This window comes from Rhinoraja longicauda, chromosome 11, assembly GCF_053455715.1.
Source record: "Rhinoraja longicauda isolate Sanriku21f chromosome 11, sRhiLon1.1, whole genome shotgun sequence".
Taxonomy (NCBI): Eukaryota; Metazoa; Chordata; class Chondrichthyes; order Rajiformes; family Arhynchobatidae; genus Rhinoraja; species Rhinoraja longicauda.
This window is the reverse complement of record NC_135963.1, coordinates 27,132,149-27,154,159: the sequence shown is the minus strand read 5'-3', so window position 1 is coordinate 27,154,159 and position 22,011 is coordinate 27,132,149. Positions and strand designations below refer to the sequence as shown.

At 46.4% G+C, this 22,011-nt stretch overlaps 1 protein-coding gene and 1 pseudogene across 1 annotated transcript in view; both read right to left on the bottom strand.

Moving 5' to 3' along the window:
- ttc39a (tetratricopeptide repeat domain 39A) overlaps window positions 1-22,011 on the bottom strand; it is a 79,253-nt gene that overhangs the window by 1,363 nt on the left and 55,879 nt on the right. Inside the window, exons 11-16 of the mRNA XM_078407965.1 lie at window positions 21,923-21,982; window positions 19,165-19,326; window positions 18,489-18,580; window positions 12,791-12,911; window positions 6,430-6,541; window positions 4,563-4,677 (exon numbers count right to left, since the gene is read on the bottom strand). Of these exons, the coding sequence (XP_078264091.1) occupies window positions 4,563-4,677; window positions 6,430-6,541; window positions 12,791-12,911; window positions 18,489-18,580; window positions 19,165-19,326; window positions 21,923-21,982 (662 nt within the window). The remainder of the gene's footprint in view (window positions 1-4,562; window positions 4,678-6,429; window positions 6,542-12,790; window positions 12,912-18,488; window positions 18,581-19,164; window positions 19,327-21,922; window positions 21,983-22,011) is intronic.
- LOC144598172 (small nuclear ribonucleoprotein-associated protein N pseudogene) lies at window positions 298-1,550 on the bottom strand (annotated as a pseudogene).

Here is a 22,011-nt window from a genome sequence, read left to right as displayed (position 1 = left end):
ATAATGTTAGGTTAAAATACGATATAAATTTCAATAATCCTCACACTGCTTTATTTCCAAGTTCACTATTATTTAACTTCAAGCTGAGCAGAACAGACATGACACTAGGCTTAACTTTATTAGTCATCAGTGCTCCTCTGTGATATGCACAGAAAACAAACTCTTTTGTTCAGTTATTTTCCGAGTAGAACTATGTGATTTTAACAACCAAATTTATTATTATTATTCTTTTTAACTCAAACATTAATAAAAATGTAAAATATTACAATACAAACAAAATCCAACAGTTTTGCCATTCTACTGATAAGAATCCCAGAAATTTAAGCGCTTGCATTGCAACCACTAGCTGTCACAAGGGGGAGTCTTTGTTCAGTCCACCACCTCCTCAAAAACAAATGTTCCCACGTGGACGGGTATAATCTGTCAACCCTGACTTCTTATCAGTTTCATTTTCACGGTCTTGGAAGACGCATGCTGGGTGGTGGAGGACCTCGAATTCCCGGTGGCGGCGGTCTCATTCCTGGTGGCATTCCCATCAGTGCCCCTCGGTCAGGGGGCATTCCCATTGGCAGTCCCGTAGGTGGCCTCATACCTGGGGGAGGGCCCATCATACCTGGTGGGCCTCCGTGGGCAGGTACGTACCGCTGTGGTGCTGCCGCAATACTGGAAGTAACTGCAGCTGCTGCAACAGTTTCCACGTGCCTGGGGTGTCATCACCTACTGAGATGGTCCTCCCACTCCTCGGACAGGGCCTGCCAACCCAGCTGGAGCCTGTGGCATTGGTGCTCCCACAGGGACACCACGCACCGCTGCTTGCCAGATACCAGGACCTCCAGCTGCACCAACAAGAGGCACACAAGCAATTCCCAGTATCTTTCAGAGGAGGTCCTTCTACAGTTATAGAAACCAGTGTTTTGCCACGAAGCAAGACCAACCCAAGAACCCACTTCTCCCGCTCAGGCTTTTAACAGCCATAAATGGGATAAAAGAGGTTATATGGAAATACTCTTCTGAATCAGCCTTCTGATTAAAATAGGAAATTTCTACTATGGGAACCATTTCAAAATGAGGGTAACATTTGAAGAAAGAACTTAGATTGTTACAGGACCTGTGACACTAAGATGATAGAACCTTAAAGCTTTTTTGCATACTAGCCCAAGTGGAACCGTTAGGCACAATCCTCTCCTGCCTTGGTTCAGCACCCTCTCCTTCCCTCCCCCACTCCAACCCCCCTCAATACCCCTTATCCCCACCTCCTCCCCCCAGCCACTCACCCATTCAATCCCCCTCAACCTCTCCCGCATTGGTCTAGCACGCTCCCAATCCCCACTCACCTTCCCCATCTCCCCTCAATCCCCCATATCCCCCCTCCTCCCCACTCACCCACTCCATCCCCCCTGAACCCCCCTTATCCACCACTCCCCCCCCCTCAACCCCCCTCAATACCCCTTATCCCCACCTCCTCCCCCCCAGCCACTCACCCATTCAATCCCCCTCAACCTCTCCCGCATTGGTCTAGCACCCTCCCAATCCCCACTCACCTTCCCCATCTCCCCTCAATCCCCCTTATCCCCCCTCCTCCCCACTCACCCACTCCATCCCCCCTGAACCCCCCTTATCCACCACTCCCCCCCCCCTCAACCCCCCTCAATACCCCTTATCCCCACCTCCTCCCCCCCAGCCACTCACCCATTCAATCCCCCTCAACCTCTCCCGCATTGGTCTAGCACCCTCCCAATCCCCACTCACCTTCCCCATCTCCCCTCAATCCCCCTTATCCCCCCTCCTCCCCACTCACCCACTCCATCCCCCCTGAACCCCCCTTATCCACCACTCCCCCTCACCCACTCCATCCCCCCCACCCACTCCATCCCCCCTTATCTCCCACTCCCACCCACTCAACCCCCCTTATCCCCCCGTCCCACTCAATCCGCCCTTTTCCCCTCTCCCCCCCCCCCCCCACCGCCGTTTGTATCATCGCAAAGTTGAAATATCGTAAGTTGAAGCATCGTAAGCATCTGTATTTGATCAATGGACCCCAACTGCACACGCGCGGACCTTCTCCCATAGAAAACCATACGTAGAAAACGCAGCTCGGCGGCAACGGCCATCTTGTTTGAACCTCTGCCGCCGCGCTGCACCACGGGAGGGTCAGGGGCGGGGCATGGCGGGACGGGCGCCAGTCCTACCAGCGGTGGGGGGGGAAGGGGGGGAGCGCATTTATTAAAGTTTATTCAGCAGCAGCAGCTGGACGGCTCAACAGCACCCCTCCCCCTAATTGGCCGTTACTCCCGTCACTCTGCCAGGTCCTGTCCCCGGCGGCCATCGTGCCCCCCCCCTCTTTGGCCGCCACTCCCGTCACTTGGGCGGGTCACACGCTGCAGACAGCCAGTGTAAGTTGAAAAGTGTTTTTTTTTTACTTTAAAATGTCAAAACTTTAAAAATATAAGACCAATCTGAATTAAACTTCCTCCAGCCCATCCCAGGACAATTGTGAGTAAGGTGGGCCTAACATTGTCAAGCTATCATGTACAGTTTTGGCTGTATTTCCGGATCAACGGGCACAAACATACGGCCACGAGAGTATCAGTAATATATATAGAAAAAAAATAATTGTGCCTTTCCACCAAATGAGTCTATGCCGACTGTGCATAACCCATTCGCCTGCTTTAAGTTCCTTTTCCTCTATGCTTTTCCTATACAAATACTTATCCAAAGGAGTTGTCAATGTTGTAATTGCATCTTCCTCTGGCAGCTCATAACTACCACCCTCTTATGTGTAAAATCTGCTCTTCAGATCTCTTAAATCTGTCCCTTTAAATTCCTCCCCTCTCAGCTTAAACCTATGCCCTCTAGTTTTGGAGTCTTTGTAATCTCTCCTTGTAACTAAAGCCAATACTGGTAAATCTCTTCTGTACTTTTTCTGTAGTAGGGCAACCAGAACTGTACACATTACTCCAAGTGTGGTCCAACCAATATTTGTATAGCTGCAATGCGACATCCCACTCTTACACACTAAGATTTAACAAAATAGTAGCATTCCCATGATTGTACTCTCATGAGCTTTATCAGCACAAGGCTTCCTGGAATCTGTCAAACTATGTTGCACAGAGTCACAAGGATCTGCAGATGCTGGTTTACAAAATAGATCACAAAGTGCTGAAATAACTCAGCGGGTCAGGCAGCATCACTGGACAATACTGTATGGATGAGCAATGTTTCGGGTTGGGACACTTCTTCGGACTTATTGTGGTTGGGGTGGAGAGAGCTGTAAAAGAGGTGGGGGCAGGACAAAGTCTGGTAAGTGATAGGTGGATACGTGTGGTAAGTGATAGGTGGATACAAAGGCCAAAAATAGGTTAAAAACTGAAGCCAGAGGGAAGAATATGGGCAGAAGATGGAGTGATGATGAGGAGTGGGGTGAGCAGAGAAATAGGCGTGGATCTAGGTGGGTCACAGAGAAGGGGGTGGGGTGAACCAAGCGGAATATAAGACGCTGATACTCAGGCTCCAGTTTGCATGTGGCCTTACTCTGACAATGGAGGAGACACAGGACAAAAAAGGTCTATATGGGAGTGGGAAGGGGAGTAGCAGGGAAAAGTACCTGGGCAGGTAAGCTCCCAGCTGAGACAGAGGTTCACATGCCCTCCCCATGAACTTTCCTCTGCAACTGCAGGAGATGTAACACCCGTTTCTATACCTTAACAGTATGAACACTAATTTCTCCAATTTTAGGCAAGTGACCTACAAAAAGACCCTTCTCTCCCCCCCGCCCCTATTTCTTCTCCTCTCTCTCTCTCTCTTCCCTGTGCCCCACCTGGATTTGCACCCATGTTTCCCCTTCCCCATCTCCTTCCACCTGTATTCCTCCTTATGGCTTCACAATTTGCACCTCTCCATCCTGATCTCACACCTTTTCTCTGATCATCTCTGGCCTTTGTCCAACCATCTGCCTATCAAAAGCTCCCCTCACCTATATCCACCTATCATTTGCCAGGCTTTGTCCAGCCAGCCCCAGCCTTTCTTCTAGCTTTCTACCCACCCTCCCCCCCCCCCCCCACCCCTCAACAATCAATCCAAGGAAGGATCCGACCCGCAACATCACCGAATCCATTCTCCAGAGTTAATGCCTGACCTGTTAAGTTACTCAAACTATGTTGAACTTGTTTCCATGTTTTCGTTGAAAGGCAATAGAATCGTTCGATCCTGACTACGGGTGCTGCACTGTAAGGAGTTTGTACGTTCTCCCCGTGACCTGCGTGGGTTTTCTCCGAGATCTTCGGTTTCCTCCCACACTCCAAAGACGTACAGGTATGTAGGTTAATTGGCTGGGTAAATGTAAAAAATGTCCCTAGTGGGTGTAGGATAGTGTTAATGTACGGGGATCACTGGGCGGCACGGACTTGGTGGGCCGAAAAGGCCTGTTTCCGGCTGTATATATATGATATGATATGATATGATTTGCTCCTGCACTTATCCACAGCAAAATCATTTACTAAGTCTACCAACAGTTGAGAAACATTTTCTGAAACTATATCAGTCTTTCATTTAATTCCACTTACTTTGTATGAATCCAACTAAAGTACTCTTCTGCTTCCAACAGTCTGTCCAAATGTTTGAGACAAAGACCTTTAAGCAACTTCACTAAACATTGGTCATCCATCAGGAACTCGTTTACTGAAATGAAAAGAAAAGGTTAGAAGAACAATAACATCATCTTCTATATCCTAAAACTCTTGTTTGTTCGTTTGTTCCTGAACTACAGCCAAAACAGTACACGATAGCGCAACAATTTTAGGCCCACTTACTCACCATTGTCCCGGGGTCATATAGAGGTAGTTTAATTGAAATCGGTGTTATATTTTTAAAGTTATTCACATTTAAAAAGTTTTAAAACCGCGCATGCGCAGTTGGGGCCCTGCTGATCTGGTACTTACGTAAGATGGCCGCCGCATCCGCACGTGCGCAGAACAAATGTGTCCATTGATCTTGGGTACGAGCAGGCCTCAGCTGCCTGTCTCTTGGGGGCGGAAGAGCCAGGCCTGGTGCCGAGGGAAGCAGCCGGAGCCTGGGCCTGGACGTGACCGGGTAACCGCAAGCCTGAGGTGGGCCAAGAGGAAAGCAGCAGCAGCGGCGGTGAGGCCTGGCGCTGGGCCTGCCCTCTCGGCTCCTCCGTCCAGCTCAGTGACTTCCCCATGCAGCCCAGAGTCCAGCGGCTCAGCGACAGTGGGAGAGCCGCCACCGTCTACCCACCGGGACGGGACAGGACTCTTTCCCCCCCTCTCCCTCTCCCCCCCCCCCCCCCCCAATGGAGGCCGCCCTGGGCGGGAGACGAGTCGCTACGGCAGCCGCGGGTTGCTCCCGGGAGGGAGGGAGAAGGGAGAGTGGGGGAAAGAAGCTAGGGGGAGTGGGGGAGGAGAGGGTGCTGCACCAATGCAGGAGAGGCAACCCTAGGGGGGAGAGGGGGAGCGAGGGGAGGAGAGGGTGCTGCACCAATGCAGGAGCGGTTTGGGCCCAACAGGTCCACTTGGTCTAGTAACTTTAAGCTTTTTGAGAAAATTATAAGCATTATCAAAGGAAAACTAGGCACTTTTGTTAAATGAAGACGTCATCGAGAAAATATAAGTTTGTCCTGTGTGTGCTAAAGAACACTTTATTTTTTTAATAGTTCATTAATTTAGGATGTTTCATATCCTCGGAAGGTCATAGGTGAACTGCAGTAACTGTGGAGACTAATCTCTGCTTAGCAAGAATTCACAAATTGTGATGAACCAGATAATCTGATTTACACTGCTGGAAGCCACAGCCCCAACATTCTTAAAAACCTTTCTCCTCTGACTCTTTTTAGTGTTGACATTGGTTGGAGGATTACTGCTGAAATAGGAGAAACTCATTGAATTATTTTAGATAATTCCCATGGTAGAGCTGCTGCCCCCCAGCGCCACAGACGCAGGTTCAATCTTGACATTGGGTACTGTTCGTGCAGAGTTTGCACATTTCCTTGTGACCCCCATGGGTTTCCTTCAAGTGCTCCACTTTCCTACCACTTCCCAACATGTGTGGGTTTGTAGGAAAATAACTGCAGATGCTGGTACAAATCGAAGGTATTACAAAATGCTGGAGTAATGCAGCAGGTCAGGCAGCAGGGGTGGGTTTGTAGGTTAATTGGCCTCTGTAAATTGGCCTATGCGTGCAGGGAGTAGATGAAAAAGTGGGAGAACGTGGAACTAGCGTGAATAGGTGATCAGTGGTTAGCGTAGATTTGTTGGGCCGAAGGACCGTTTTCCATGCTGCATCTCCAAAACTAAAAACTATAGGTGTCTTTATACTGATGGTCTATCCAAAATCTGCAGGCATGTCCCTGCCTTGCAGCTCCCTATCACTTTTCCATGGTGTCAAATTATCCATGCTAAATGTGAATGAACATACCTGGGCCACTGTTAAGTCTCCTCTCAGCATCGTTAAGCGTCTCTAGCATGCCTTCTGTCAGGTCATGATGTTTCCCAATTACCGTGTAGCCATTCCAAATGTACATCATTTCCTGGAGAAAATATAGATCAAATTATATCTCTCTTGCTATTTTACATATCATATGCAACACCAAAATTGAAATAGATTTTCCAGATAAAAAAGGCCAATTTAATAAAAAAAGTTAAATTTCTCTAATAATTATTAAGGTGGTGATGTTTGGTGAGAAACATTGATTTAGATAAGTCCCCATGGCCTGGTCTGATTGATACTGAGGTAACAAGGAAATTGTTGCTGGGATCTTGAAAGAGATTGTCTTCTCTTTAGCCACAGATGGGATCCCAGAAGACTGGAGAAGAGTCAATGTTGTTCCTTTGTTTAAGAGCAACCGGGATAATCCAGAAAATTAAAAAAGATTCTCAGGGACAAGATTTACTGGCATTTGGAAAAGCATGGTATTATTAAGGAGAGTCAACATGGCTTTACAAGGGGGAAGTTACTGTCTCACAAATTTGATCGAGATTTTTGGGGAGGTGATGAAGATGATTGATAAGGGCATGCAATAAGTGTTGTCAACATTGATTTTACTGAAGCACATGACAAATTCCCTCATGGCAGGCTGGTCTAGAAGATTAAATCACATAGGATTCACAGTGAGTTGGTACATATATACACACACACACACATATATATACATATATATGTGTATGTGTGTGTGTATATGTATATGTATGTGTGCATATATATGTATATATTTGTGTGCATATATAAACACATACATATATATATATATATACACATATATACATGTACACACATATACACACATATGGCGAGTCCGAAAACTTGTTGGTTGTAGAAGAAGTTTATTGCAGCCGCAATATTCGAATACAGAGTTAAACAACAAGGTAAAGGACAACCATCAAAAACTTACTGTCTTCTTCGAAGACTTCGCCGAACTGATATATCTGGCGCCAAAAGCGCACATGACCACGCTGGCCAATCCGCGATGTCGCTCCCTGGACCAATCCCCACGGTCGCGTTCCCACGTGACCTCGCTGGCCAATCCGAGGGTTCGACGACCTGGACCATTCTCTATGGTCGCTACATGACCCCCCCCCCAGAACCCGAGGTGCGGAACCTAGCAGGGAGCCGGATTTCGCGACCATAACGAGTACAGAGAGGGACAGCCTGAACCACAGGAGCCGGGGGTTCCGGAGTTGGCGGAACTGCCGGAACGGGAGGTCCTGGAGGAACTGCCGGAATGGGGGGTCCTGGAGGAACTGTCGGAACGGGGGGTCCTGGAGGAACTGTCGGAACGGGGGGTCCTGGACTGAGCGGAACTAACGGAGGTCGGCCTCTCCTAGGGGTTTGACCGACCAGGACTGGTTGATCCGGATCTAAATGTGCAGGTTTGAGCCGGGACACCGAGACGAGCTCACTCTTGCCGCACATGTCTAAGGTGAAGGTAGCCGTTCCCTTACGCAAAACCCGGAACGGCCCTTGATAGACCCTCTGCAACGGGGCGCGATGGGAATCTTTTAGCAGAAAAACAAACACAGTCCTTCAGGGAAGGCGGTTCATGTACCATGGGACACCCATGACGTGAAGTCGGAACTGGAGCCAGGGAGCCCACCCGTTCCCGGAGAGATGCTAACACTGATGGGACTGTAGGCAGCTGGTCTGAAGGGTCCGGAAACAAATCTCCGGGTACTCGAAGTGTCGAGCCATATACTAGCTCCGCGGACGACGCACCGAGATCTAGCTTAGGAGCAGTCCGGATGCCCAAAAGAACCCAAGGGAGCTGGTCTACCCAGTCCGGGCCTTCAAGCCTTGCACTGAGGGACCTTTCTACGAGTCCATTTGCCTGGGGGTGATATGCAGTTGTGGGTTGTAACTTGGAACCGTACAGTTCTGCGAGCGCGGCCCAGAGGGACGAAGTGAACTGTGGGCCTCTGTCAGTGGTAATAACTGCCGGGACCCCGAAACGAGCTACCCAATGAAGGGCCAAAGTCCTAGCACAAGACGCTGACGAAATATCGGACAAAGGGAAAGCCTCTGGCCACCGGGTGAACCGATCCACCACCGTGAGGAGGTGGGTGTAGCCCCGGGAGGAAGGCAAAGGACCGACCAAATCCACGTGGATGTGGAAAAAACGAACAGCAGGGACCTCGAAATCCTGTACGGGGGGCTGGACATGGCGCTGGACTTTAGCGGTCTGACAGGGAACGCAGGCACGCGCCCAACCCGCTACCTGTTTCCGTAGGCCATGCCAGACAAACCGAGCTGCTACCAAAGCAGAGGTGGAGCGGATGGACGGGTGCGCCAGCCCATGAATGGCATCGAAAACCCGGCGCTGAAGGGAGGGCGGTACTACCGGCCTGGGACGGGGAAGAGAAACATCGCACCAGACTTTTGTGCCTTCTGATCCACAAGCTACCTGGGCCAACTTCAATCCCGAAGTGGTGGACTGGTATGCCGAAGCGGTATCCGCTAGAAGCTGTGCCTCCGCAAGCTCCTGGGGATCCACTTCGCAGTCCACCGCCGAAATAGGGGGAAAAGCAGGTCTAGACAGGGCGTCAGCAACGGCATTAAGCTTACCCGCGACATGACGGACATCGGTGGTGAATTCGGAGATAGCAGTCAGGTGCCGCTGCTGGCGGGCCGACCATGGGTCAGACAATTTGAAAAAAGCAAATGTTAATGGTTTATGGTCCGTAAAGGCCACAAATGGGCGGCCCTCAAGGAAGTACCTGAAATGACGAACAGCTAAATAGAGGGCCAAAAGCTCTCGGTCAAATGCGCTATACTTCAGCTCAGCCGAATTTAGTTGCCGGCTGAAAAACGGCAAAGGCTGCCAACGGCCACCGACCTGCTGCTCCAGAACCCCGCCCACCGCCACGTCAGAGGCGTCAACCGTCAGGGCCGTGGGGGCGGAGGGGCTCGGGTGGACCAACATGGTGGCGTCTGCCAAGGCTGCCTTAGCTGCTGTAAAAGCCGACTCTGCGGTCGGGGACCATATCAACTCTACCGGATTCCCTGCAAGGCATTGGAAAAGCGGGCGCATGACCCGCGCAGCTGCCGGAACGAACCTATGGTAGAAATTAACCATGCCTACGAACTCCTGTAGCCCTTTTACTGTGGTGGGCCTAGGAAATGCCCGGATAGCCTCCACCTTTTCGGGCAAAGGGGAGGCGCCGGCAGGGGTAATTCTGTGCCCTAGAAAATCAAGAGCAGGAAGGCCGAATTGACATTTGGAGGGTTGGATAATGAGCCCGTGGTCTTGGAGCCGCTGGAACACGGTCCGCAAGTGGGCCTGGTGTTCCTGTACTGAGGGGCTGGCGACCAGGATGTCGTCTAAATAAATAAACAAAAAGGGTAAACCCCGGCCCACGCGGTCCATCAGTCGTTGGAAAGCCTGTGCCGCGTTCTTTAAACCGAAAGGCATACGCAACCATTCAAACAACCCGAACGGAGTAATCGTTGCAGTTTTCTGTATGTCCTCCGGTCGCACCGGGATCTGGTGGTATCCTCGCACCAAATCGATTTTGGAGAACACCACCGCTCCTTCCAGCCCAGATGAAAAGTCCTGTAGGTGCGGTATGGGGTAGCGATCAGCCGTGGTGACAGCATTGAGACGCCGATAATCGCCACATGGTCTCCACCCCCCAGATGCCTTGGAGACCATATGTAACGGCGAGGCCCACGGGCTGTCGGACTGACGGACAATTCCCATTTCCTCCATCTTCCTGAACTCCGCCCGTGCCACCACCAGTTTGTCTGGCGGTAGTCTCCTGGCCCGAGCGAAAACGGGAGGGCCTTCGGTGCGGATGTGATGGACCACGCCGTGCTTGGCCGAAGACGTGTCAAAACGTTGAATGAGCAGCTCTGGAAACTCCGCCAGAATCTCAGCATACGAGTCGGGGGCCGCGACGACGGCCTGGACAGTAGGGCTGGGCGAGGAGGCGATTGTCGGAGCGACGTGCTCATCTTCGGCGGAGGGTCGGAGGTCGTTACCGCGGACATCAGGGACCAGTGAAAAAGCCCAGAGAAAATCTGCTCCCAGGATCGCTTGTTTGACGTCGGCTATGATGAATGGCCATTCGTACGTGCGGAGGCCTAACACAAGGGACATCTTCCGTATACCGAAAATGCGAATTGGGCTGCCATTAACCGCGATCAGGGTGGGACCTGTCTTACCCGATCTGGTTTCGAGGTCGGTCGGCGGCACTATACTGACGATGGCTCCCGTGTCCACCAAAAATTCTGTGTCCGTGAATCGATCATGGACATAGAGGCGCCGGTTCTGGCCAATCGTAACTGCCCCTATGTACGATCGGCCGAGGCATTTCCCGCGAAGGTACAAGGCGAGCGGCAGTTGCGGGATTCGCTACCCCATCGTAGGTGATAATAGCACCAGCCGCGCTTGTGCGGATCTTTTTGGCGGGCTTTCGGAGAATTGGCGGGAGACGCGGCGCCATCTTGCCGTCGCTGTGGCGTGGTCACTGATGTCGAGACCTTGTTGATCGAACCGCTTGCCTTGTTTTTTGCCGCTATTAGCGCGTCCGCTTTCGCTGCATATGCTTCGGGGTCCTTAAAAGAACAATCCGTGAGCAGCATTCGGTGTGTATAAACCAAGATTGCGGTGCGTGCGTCCAAAAGCACGGAAGGTGAACGCTTACCGCGCTTGACTCCGGTGTGCCCGGCGCGGCCATCGACAACGAGGCGTCGGCTTCCTTCATAGTCGGTGATCGTCCAGATCACGTCGGGGTCACCAATATGGCGAGTCCGAAAACTTGTTGGTTGTAGAAGAAGTTTATTGCAGCCGCAATATTCGAATACAGAGTTAAACAACAAGGTAAAGGACAACCATCAAAAACTTACTGTCTTCTTCGAAGACTTCGCCGAACTGATATATCTGGCGCCAAAAGCGCACATGACCACGCTGGCCAATCCGCGATGTCGCTCCCTGGACCAATCCCCACGGTCGCGTTCCCACGTGACCTCGCTGGCCAATCCGAGGGTTCGACGACCTGGACCATTCTCTATGGTCGCTACACACACACACATACACAAACATATACACACAAACATATACAGGTATATATATCTGTAGGGTTTGGATTTAAATGTAGGTGGTCGGATTAGTAAATTTGTAGGCAACACAAAAATTGGAGATGTGGAAAGTGAGGAAGGTTGTGAAAAGATACAGCAGGATCTTCCAGGATCTTGGATTTTTAAAAAAAAATTACGCAGAGTACTTAGAATATGTTGTCAAGGGACATGGTAGAAGAGGCATTTAGACAAACACATGAACAGGCAGGGAAGAGAGGGATACAGGCCATGTGCATGCTTTGTCATAAATGGCAAGACCCTCAGGAGCATAGATGTATGGAGAGATCTTGGGGTACAAGTGACCCAAAACTGGCACTATATGTGGATGGGGTGCCAAACAAGGCGCCCTGCACGCTTCCCTTCGTCAGTTGTGGCAGTGAGTACAAAAGTTAGCAAGTCATGATATACCTGTATAAAACCAATTAGGCCACATTTGTTTTGTGCACAGTTCTGGTCCTCACTATAGGAAGGAAGTGGAGTTTTTGGAAAGGGTACAAAGGTTCACAAGGATGTTGCCTGCATTGTAGTTTATTAGGTCTGAGCAGAAGTTGGACAAATGTGGATTGTTTTCTCTGGTGTGTCAGATGCTGAGGAGTGACCTGATATAAATGTACAACATTATATGTCGCATAGATAAGGTATATAGTCAGTCCTTTTCCTCAGAGTGGAAATATCAAAATCCTAGAGGAGGAAAGTTTAAGAGATGTGTGAAACATTTATTTATTTATTTTTTACAGAGTACTTAGTATGTTGTCAAGGGACATGGTAGAAGAGGCATTAGACAGACCCATGATCAGGCAGGGAAGAGAGGTATACAGGCCATGTGCAGATGGGATTGGCTAGATGGGCATCGTGGTCAGCACAATTTGGTGGGCCAAAAAGAGCCTGTTCTGTTTTTTATGTTAAACTCCATAACCTGAAGCAGAATAAATGGCTTGCAAGCAAAAGCAAAACACAAACAAATTTGTTACCTTTTTGTGTGGTAGGATTATATAAAATATATGTTTTTTAAAGTTGGCAGTATGGAAGAGAATAAAATGCTGTGAGTTTATACAGATAAGAAGAAAGAACAGCTTCACATAAAATGGCAGTTTACCACAAAAGTGTGATATTCATCATCAAAAGGACAATAATGAGAATAAAGCATTCAGTATCTGGAAACTTTGGGAAACAATAAAACACTTTTATAAATTGTACTGTTGCTCACCAAGGCAGGCACTGTGAGTTTTACAGGATTTTGTGAAAGATATCGTCGAGCTTTTCTGATTGCAAATTTTTCTGTTGGCAGAGACTTTCCAGCAATTTTCTGTTTCATATTTGGCACTTTTCTGATGATGAATAGTGATGTAGATGTGAATAATACTCTCCAGTATTTTCTAGCATAGGATTTTCATTAGGCAAACATAAATACTTAAATTCAGTTTTGCAAAATATATTAGCATTTGACACCACTTTGCTATTTTCAGCTGAAAATAAGGATAAGAAAGAGTATTCATTCATTAGAGAAACCACAATGTGCATAATTGCCATGACGAGGCAGCGCTTCACAAGATCTGGGTAAACACGTGACATGGCTGTGTTCTGCAGCTGCTGCTCACCGGCAGTCTCTCTGTCTTTTTTTTTTGTTTTTGTCTATTGTCATCGTTTAATGTACGTTTTGTTTTATTTTTAACTCTGTGTATGTGGGGGGGTGGGGGAAACCTTTTTTCAAATCTCCTCCTCAACGGAGATGCGACCGTTACTGTGTCGTATCTCCGTTCGCGCTACGGCCTAACATCGTGGAGTCGGCGGCCTCCAGCTGGGATCGACCTTGAAGACTCCGGTCGCAGGGCCTGGACTTACCATCTCGGAGGCTTCGGCCGTGGGCCCTGCAGACCGCAACATCGGGAGTTCGCAGGTCCCTGGCTGGCGAGCGGCTTTCGGGAGCTCCAGCCGTAGCAGCTTCAACCGCCCCGAAGTGCGAGGTATGATCGACCCGCTCGCAGGCCCTTCATCGCCCTGCGTGGCTCGGCCGCAGCACTTTCCATCGCCCGGTGGGGGCTCAAGACTTTCATCGGCCTGCTTGGCTCGGCCCTGGGACTTTCCATCGCCCGGTGGGGGCTCAGGACCTTCATCGGCCTGCTCGGCTCGGCCCTGGGACTTTCCATCGCCCGGTGGGGGCTTCAAAACGTTGGGAGCCTCGATCGCCTCGTGGCACCACGGGAGAAGAAATCAGGAGGAGATAAGACTTTGCCTTCCATCACAGTGAGGGTGTGCCTAGAGCAATCACTGTGATGGCTGTTTGTGTAAAAATTGTGTTAAAATTGTATCTGTGTGTCCTGTGCTTTTTGTTGTCTACTGCCGGACCCTGACGTGAGAGGACGCTGGCGTTGTTTATTCGCCGCTTCTCCGTTAGGATAGTTTGTCTGTTTGTTTTTATGTTTGATTGTTTATGTAAAGCGCTTTGAGCACCTGATAAGGCGCTATATAAAATAAATGCTTATTATTATTATTATTATTATAGTCTGAGGTGACATTTGTGAACTGCAGCAACCTTTCAATTACAGTTGCAGCAGATTCCTTCCACCTATGGCTTCCTTGACTGTTAGTGTTTATCCAAATTTTCTTGAAATTGGTCTCTTCCTCAATCATTGTTTATGCCAACAAATGAAACATTTCTCCCTATAATTTAATGCCTTTCTTAACAAGCATCTTAACTTGTGATACAATGCAATATGCCCCTAACTCTCCCCATATATTAATATTTTAGCCATCTCTAATAAATTTCCACCTTGGCCTGTTTGCTCCACGGGAACAAGCTCTTGTATCTTGATTCTACTCGTGTTTCCCATCCCCGGTACTATCCTTGGTAAATCTGCGCTGTTTGCCTCCAGATGTAATTTTCTTAATATATTAGAATATCCAGAACGGCAAATGACAATCCAATTGTAAATAGAAATAATGTTTAGTACAAACTATTTTTTTTTCTTGTACTCTTCCTTTTAATAAAACTATGTTATATATATATATCTAGAAATCCTTTTTAACCTTCAGCCAATTCAGTAACTCTGCATGATTTTAAAAAATGCCTGAGAGCACTAGATAATACTAAAGCTATGGGGCCAGACAATATCCCAGCCGTAACACTGAAGAACTACACTCCCAAACTAACTGACCACAACTCTGGCATCCAGATGATAAAATAATGGGTAGCCCAAATATGTCCTGTGCACTAAAAGCAAGATAAATCAAATCCAGCTACTTAATGCCCAATCATTCTACTCTCAATCATCAGTAAGGGGTGGAAATTGTTGGCAACTGTGCTATTAAAGTATCTACTTCCCAACAACCTGCTCACATATGTCATTTTGGGTTACTCTTGTACATCTAAAGTCTAAATCTCATCACAACTTGCCCAAACCTGGCTCAGAGCTGATTTCCTGAGGTCAAATGAGGACAACACGCCGAGACCTAGAAGTGACATTTTACCAAGTGTGACATCCTGATAAAGCTGAATTTAATAGGTCATATAATCCAGGAAGGAAAATGGTTGTGTTTGATGAAGGTCAATCGTCCCACCCACTGGAACTTCATTGCAGGACTTCCTCTGGGTAATGTCCTGGGCCCAACCATCTTCAGCTGCTTCATCAATGACCTTGGTAGACACAAGATTCTGGAGTAACTCAGCGGGACAGGCAGCATTTCTGGAGAGAAGGAATGGGTCAATGACTTTCCTCTATTATAACTTCTGAAGTGGGGAGTTTTACTGATGACGGCACAATGTTCAGTTCCATTCACAACTTCCTCAACATGTGAAGCAGATGACTAATTGCAGCAAATTTTAGATAACATTTGGCAAGGGATGAGACATGGTATGTAACATGTGTGCCACAATGTCAGACAATAAAAGAGAGGGAGTTTAACCACTTGCCCCTGACATTTAATGGCATCACCATCCACGAGGCATCACCCTCATCATCCTGGGGGACATCACTGGATTGGACATATGAATACCTTGACAAGGACAGGTCGAGGTTTTCGATGGTGTGACTCACGTCCTGACACCTCAAATATTTTCCATGTTCTCCAAGGCACAATTCAAAAGTGTGCTGGAATACTCTAAAAGCACCAATAACGCTAAAACTTGTCTCCATTAAGGACTTGACAGTCATTTGACTTTCACCCCATCTGACACCTTAAACATATAATCCTTCCACCTCTGCTGCTCAGTGGGTGCATTGTGCTGCCATTATCTGGATGATCCAAATAGTTAATTACTTACAGAAACATAGGAGACTAAGTAACTATGAGGTTCATTCAGTAATAAGCACATTTTTGATCAATAGAATAATAGCACAATTAAATTTAATTTCTATGCCAAGAATTTTGTTGCAACCAGATTTTTGAAGCAAAACACATTGAAGACCAATTTTCACAGCGTTTCTCCAGACATCACCCTAGAGGCAGGAAATTATTAGGATTGAAATGACCATTTCTGCCAAATGTCCATGAATAAATCAGTACATGAAAGGTCCAAGTTTCACTTGTATCCCATATCAACTCTTCTCCATACATGCAAATAGTACTGCCTCCAGACATAATTCCATTTGTAATAAGCTACTTCCAAATGATCAATCTGGGTTTTTGCAAAATGTTGTTAAATGTGCCTAAATAGATGAGGTTCTCATCAAACTGCTGATTCCATGTTAATTGCATGTATGAAGATTGCACCTTTTGAAAAAGTGAAGTATCACTGACAACAACTTCTGATCTTGCGGGTTTAACTTTGCATGTAGACACCAAAGTTCACAGTGCTTTAATTTCCAATATTTCAATACTGGCCAATATATTATTTTGCCTAAGATAGACACAAAATGCCGGAGTAACTCAGCTGGAGTAAATTCGGACATTCCCGAAACGTCACCCATTCCTTCTATCCTGAAATGCTGCTTATCCTACTGAGTTACTCCAGCACTTTGTGTATCTTAGGTGTAAACCAGCATCTGCAATCCCTTCCTACATATTATTTTGCCAATTGTTTTTACTTTCATATATTTTAACATTGTTGGAAGTATTTGGAGAAAAGACTCTTTGAAAAGATAAATACTTTAAAACTTCAGTAAATATCCATTGAAACATTTGCTATTTGAGTCTTGACCTTTATTTACATGGGTATATTGCCACCAGGGGGTAGCACTTCACTGTGGCACTGTTGGCTCATACAGTGCATTCAGAAAGTATTCAGACCCCTTCACTTTTTCCACATTTTGTCACGTTACAGCTTTATTTTAAAATGGATTAAAAAAAATTTTTTTTATCATCAATCTACACACAAATACCCCAGAATGAATCAAAAACAGGTGTCTAGAAATTTTTGCAAAGCAATTAAAAAGAAATAACTGAAATATTACATTTACTTAAGTATTCAGACCCTTTGCTATGACACTCAAAATTGACATTAGGTTCATCCTGTTTCCATTGATTATCCTTGAGATGTTTCTACAACTTGATTGGAGTCCATTGATAAGTATTCCCCATTGTGTGACCTATGGAAGTTGATGATCAGCTCCTTGGTCTTGGGGATAGGTTGTTATCAGAGCACCAGTCCGCCAGGTTATGCACCTCCGCTCTGTAGTTTGTTTCATCACCGTTGGTGATCAGCCCAATCACCGTTGTGTCGTCGGCAAACATGACAATGGTGTTGGTGTCGAATGCAGGAACACAGTCGTGTGTGAATAGAAAGTAGAGCATGGGGCTCAGAACACAGCCCTGTGGTGTGCCATGAAGACAAAGGAATTGTCTGGAGACCTCCGAGACAGGATTGTGTCGAGACACAGATCTGGGGAAGGGTATAAAACAATTTCTGCAACATTGCAGGTCCTGAAGAGCACATGGCCTCCGTCATTCTTAAATGGAAGAACTTTGGAACCACCAGGACTATTCATAGAGCTGGCCGCCCAGCCAAACTGAGCAATCGGCAGAGAAGGGCCTGTGTCAGGGAGGTGACCAAGAACCCGATGGTCACTCTGACAGAGCTCCATAGTTCCTCTGTGAAGCTTCTAGACGGACAACTATATCTGCAGCATTCCACCAATCAGGCCTTTATGGTAGAGTGGCCAGACAGAAGCCACGCCTCAGTAAAAGGCACATGTCAGCCTACTTGGAGTTTGCCAAAATGCATGAGAAACAAGATTCTCTGGTCTGATGAAACCAAGATTGAACTCTTTGGCCTGAATACCAAGCGTCACGCCTGGAGGAAACCTGACACTGCTCATCACCTGGCCAATACCATACTTACTGTGAAGCATGGTGGTGGCAGCATCATGCTGCAGGGATGTTTTTCAGCAGCAGGAACTGGGAGACTAGTCAGGATCGAGGGAAAGATGAACAGAGCAAAATACAGAGAGATCCTTGATGAAAACCTGCTCCAGAGCGTTCTGGACCTCAGACTGGGGCGGAGGTTCACCTTCCAACAGGACAACGACCCTAAGCACACAGCCAAGACAACGTAGGAGTGGCTTTGTGACAAGTCTGTGAATGTCCTTGAGTGGCCCAGCCAGAGCCCGGACTTGAACCCGACTGAACATCTCTGGAGGGACCTGAAAATAGCCGTGCATCGACGCACCCCATCCAACCTGACAGAGCTTATGGGGATTTGCAAAGAAGAACGGGAGAAATTACCCAAATACAGGTGTGCCAAGCTTGTTACAAGCCAGCAAGATGCTTACCCAGAAGGCTGTCAGCTGCACAAAGTGTCCCAGACGCAGCTGAGACTGTTAATATTCCCTGAATTATTTTGGGCAGGGGATGGGGATGGTGATTACGACTTAACTAAAGAACTGATTTACGCAAGGGTTCATGTTACTTAGCCCTTTTGCAAGTCGCGGAGTGCCTGTTCAAGCATGTTAATTTGTTAAAACACAAACCTGAATAGTTCAATTTCAACATCTCCACAGAGTTTGTAGTCCTCTTCTCCAAACATGTTGAGATAGGCTGCCTTCATGTACATGTATGTAGACTTTGTTGACATGGAAAAAATTAGATATGTAATTTAATCTTTTTATTTCAGCTTTTCAGTACATTTTTCTCCCAAGTGATTTTCGCTTACATTATTGAAATACCAGATAAAAGATTTATTCCAGCATTAGGAATGATTAGATTAATCACACTTAAATTTATAATTACAAAGAGCTAATTTATAATGTTAATTAAGAGAATAAATTAGAAATTATCTAAGTTTTCCATAGTTATTAACTGCTTTAAGAACAAAGAACAAACAAGTTCAGAAAGAGTGAGAGCAATGTTTTAAACTGCATCACCAAAATGAAGAATTATAGTCTATCTCAGTCCACTAGGTAACTGCAGTGCTGTGTAATACATCCCCTCAATAATATGAAATTAGAAATGATACAAGAATTACAGGAAGGATGTGGAGGCCTTGATAAGAATCCAGAGGAGATTTACCAGAATGATGCCTGAATTCGGGGGGTATTAGCCAGAGAGAGAGGTTAGATAGACGTGGATTATTTTCACTGAATGCTGGAGGTCATTCCGCCTGTCCATTAATTTTCAGATCAATGTCTCATTTAACGTTACCCTTACCTTAGACCATGAATTTTCTTTACTCAATAGATCAGCATAGAAATATGCCATCTTCCACTGACGTTTAAATGTAAAACACCACATTAGTTCCCAGTAGCACATGTGATGAAATTGTTTCCAATGTTGCTGGGCTTCGCAGCACTCCTCAAAGCGTGAAATAGCCTGAAGTATCGATGCGAAAAGGATAAATAAATCAAAATAAAAAATTAGTTTCAATTTTAGATAATCTACTACTATTCAATTTTGTACACTATATTTCCTGCGCAATAAGTATCCTTCCATTCCATTGTCAGGATTGCATACTTTTTATTCAGAATTGTTTAATGCTTTTGAATGAATCGGGATGTAAATTAGTTGTTGGTAGGTAGGGAGAAAGAAAGAGAGCCTCTTTTTTCAATAAGGACTGTTTAAAGAAAAACAAAAAACTCATAAACCTTTATCCATGAGCGATAAGTTTGTCAGGGGTGGGAATTATGTGGAATATCACTATCCTATCTTGCTTGTAGTCAGCAAAATGTGATATGTAGCGAAGACAATCAATGATATCATTTATACAAATCTGAATAGGCTGTACAAAGCAAAACAGATATGTTGAGAAATAGCTCCACAACATATTTTCTTGGCATTTAAATAGCATTGTATGTCACCCTAACATTGCCAGTTCAAGTTGCATAAAGAGCAAGAACGTCAACATTGTGGTACAGAGCAGTGTTGTCAGGTTTCCATACATAACACATTCCCTATTGACATGTTACAAGTTCTCACTATTTTAAAATGTATCACCATAGGCATGATAGTTTCAGGGAGATCTAAGTGACATGGCACACTAAGCAACACTTCTATCTACTGGGTGTTTAGTTTAGAGATACAGTGCGGAAACAGGCGCTTTGGACCACTGAGTTCACGCCGACCAGAGATCCTTGCATATTAACACACTTTAACACCATCTGCACACATTAGGGGCAATTTTACATTTATACCAAGCCAATCAACCTACAAACCTGCACGTTTTTGGAGTGTGGGACGAACAGATCAAAGGCCTCCAGCTCCATGATGTTAGGCCGCAGAACGACCGGAGATACGACTCGCAAAACAATTGCATCTCCAGCAAGGTAAGAGATTGATAAAAAGTTTCCCCGGACCCCTTCCTCCACCTCCCACATAAAACAAACCAGAGAACACCAAATCACTGGATGGATTTAAGAGAGAGTTAGATAGAGTTCTAGGGGCTAGTAGAATCAAGGGATATGGGGCGAAGGCAGGCACGGGTTATTGATTGTGGACGATCAACCATGATCACAATGAATGGCGGTGCTGGCTCGAAGGGCCGAATGGCCTCCTTCTGCACTTATTTTCTATGTTTCTAACATTTACACAAACTTTAAAAAATTACCAAAAATAACAAAAAAAAGTTCGAAAGGTTCGAGGCAGCCATCGTGCGGCGCCCCCTGGTGTCATGAATGGAGGTGCTGGCTCAAAGGGCCAAATGGCCTCCTCCTGCACCTATTTTCTATGTTTTCTATTGAGAGGATTTGGGTTTAGGAGCAAGGAGGTCCTACAGCAGTTGCACAGGGCCCTGGTGAGACCGCACCTGGGGTATTGTGTGCAGTTTTGGTCTCCTAATTTGCGGAAGGTCATTCTTGCTATTGAGGCAGTGCAGCGTAGGTTCACCAGGTTAATTCCCTGGATGGCGGGACTGACATATGATGAAAGAATGGGTCGACTGGGCTTGTATTCACTGGAGTTTAGAAGGATGAGAGGGGATCTTCTCAAAACATATTAAATTCTTAAGGGATTGATAGGCTAGATGTAGGAAAATATATTCCCCGTGTTGGGAGAGTCCAGAACCAGAGGTCACAGTTTAAGAATAAAGGGTAGCCCATTTAGGACTGAGATGAAGAGAAAGGTTTTCACCCAGAGTTGTGAATCTGTGGAATTCTCTGCCACAGAAGGCAGTGGAGGGCAATTCACTGGACGTTTTCAAGAGATTTAGATTTGTGCTCTTAGGGCTAACGGAATCAAGGGGTATGGGGGAAAAAGCAGGAACGGGGTACTGATTTTGGACAATCAGCCATGATCATATTGAATGGTGCTGGCTTGAGGGGCCGAATGGCCTACTCCTGCACCGATTTTCTATGTTTCTAGATGCCAGTCCATTTGTCCCTTGGCTCTGTCACTGAACTCTGTGTGTGGTCCATGCAGGAGGCTGGTAAATCCGCTTGTCCTATATTTTACCAACCAGCCCTGGTGCAAAGCTCTGCATCCAGCCCAACTTTCTGTCAGTTTGATCACAGAGGTTGAATGCCTGATACCTAATCGCTGCCAAGTTCTTGTGCATTTTACTGGACACTGACTAGGTTCAGGGAAATTGTTTTTTCCATCTTCCATATCCGACAGGGGGCCATGGGAGTGAGTCAAATTCAGCTTGAATAATGGGGTTCCAATTAAATATGCCAGAGTTATTCTCTGATAATGCTAACAAAAGACCAGAATGGATATGCACATAATGCTTTACTAAGTTTTTCAAATTAGTCAAATAAAATGTGCTGTATTTATTTGCATTGCTCAATCCAGTTAGTGACTTCACTTAAAGACCAACAGTAATTTCTCTGCAACACATAAATAATTGATAGCCATTTATTGATGAAATTCATTAAATCATAGAATAAAAATCAATCTACTCTGCCTTGTTGCTAGACAAATTACATCGGCAGATTGGCTGTTTTACCATTTTTTAATCCAATTATTTACTACTTACTGCATCAATATTGCCTCTGATTTCTTCAATTCTTCCTGCAAAAAACAGGAAGATAGCACCCTACAGGAATAGATAGAGAAACAAATTTT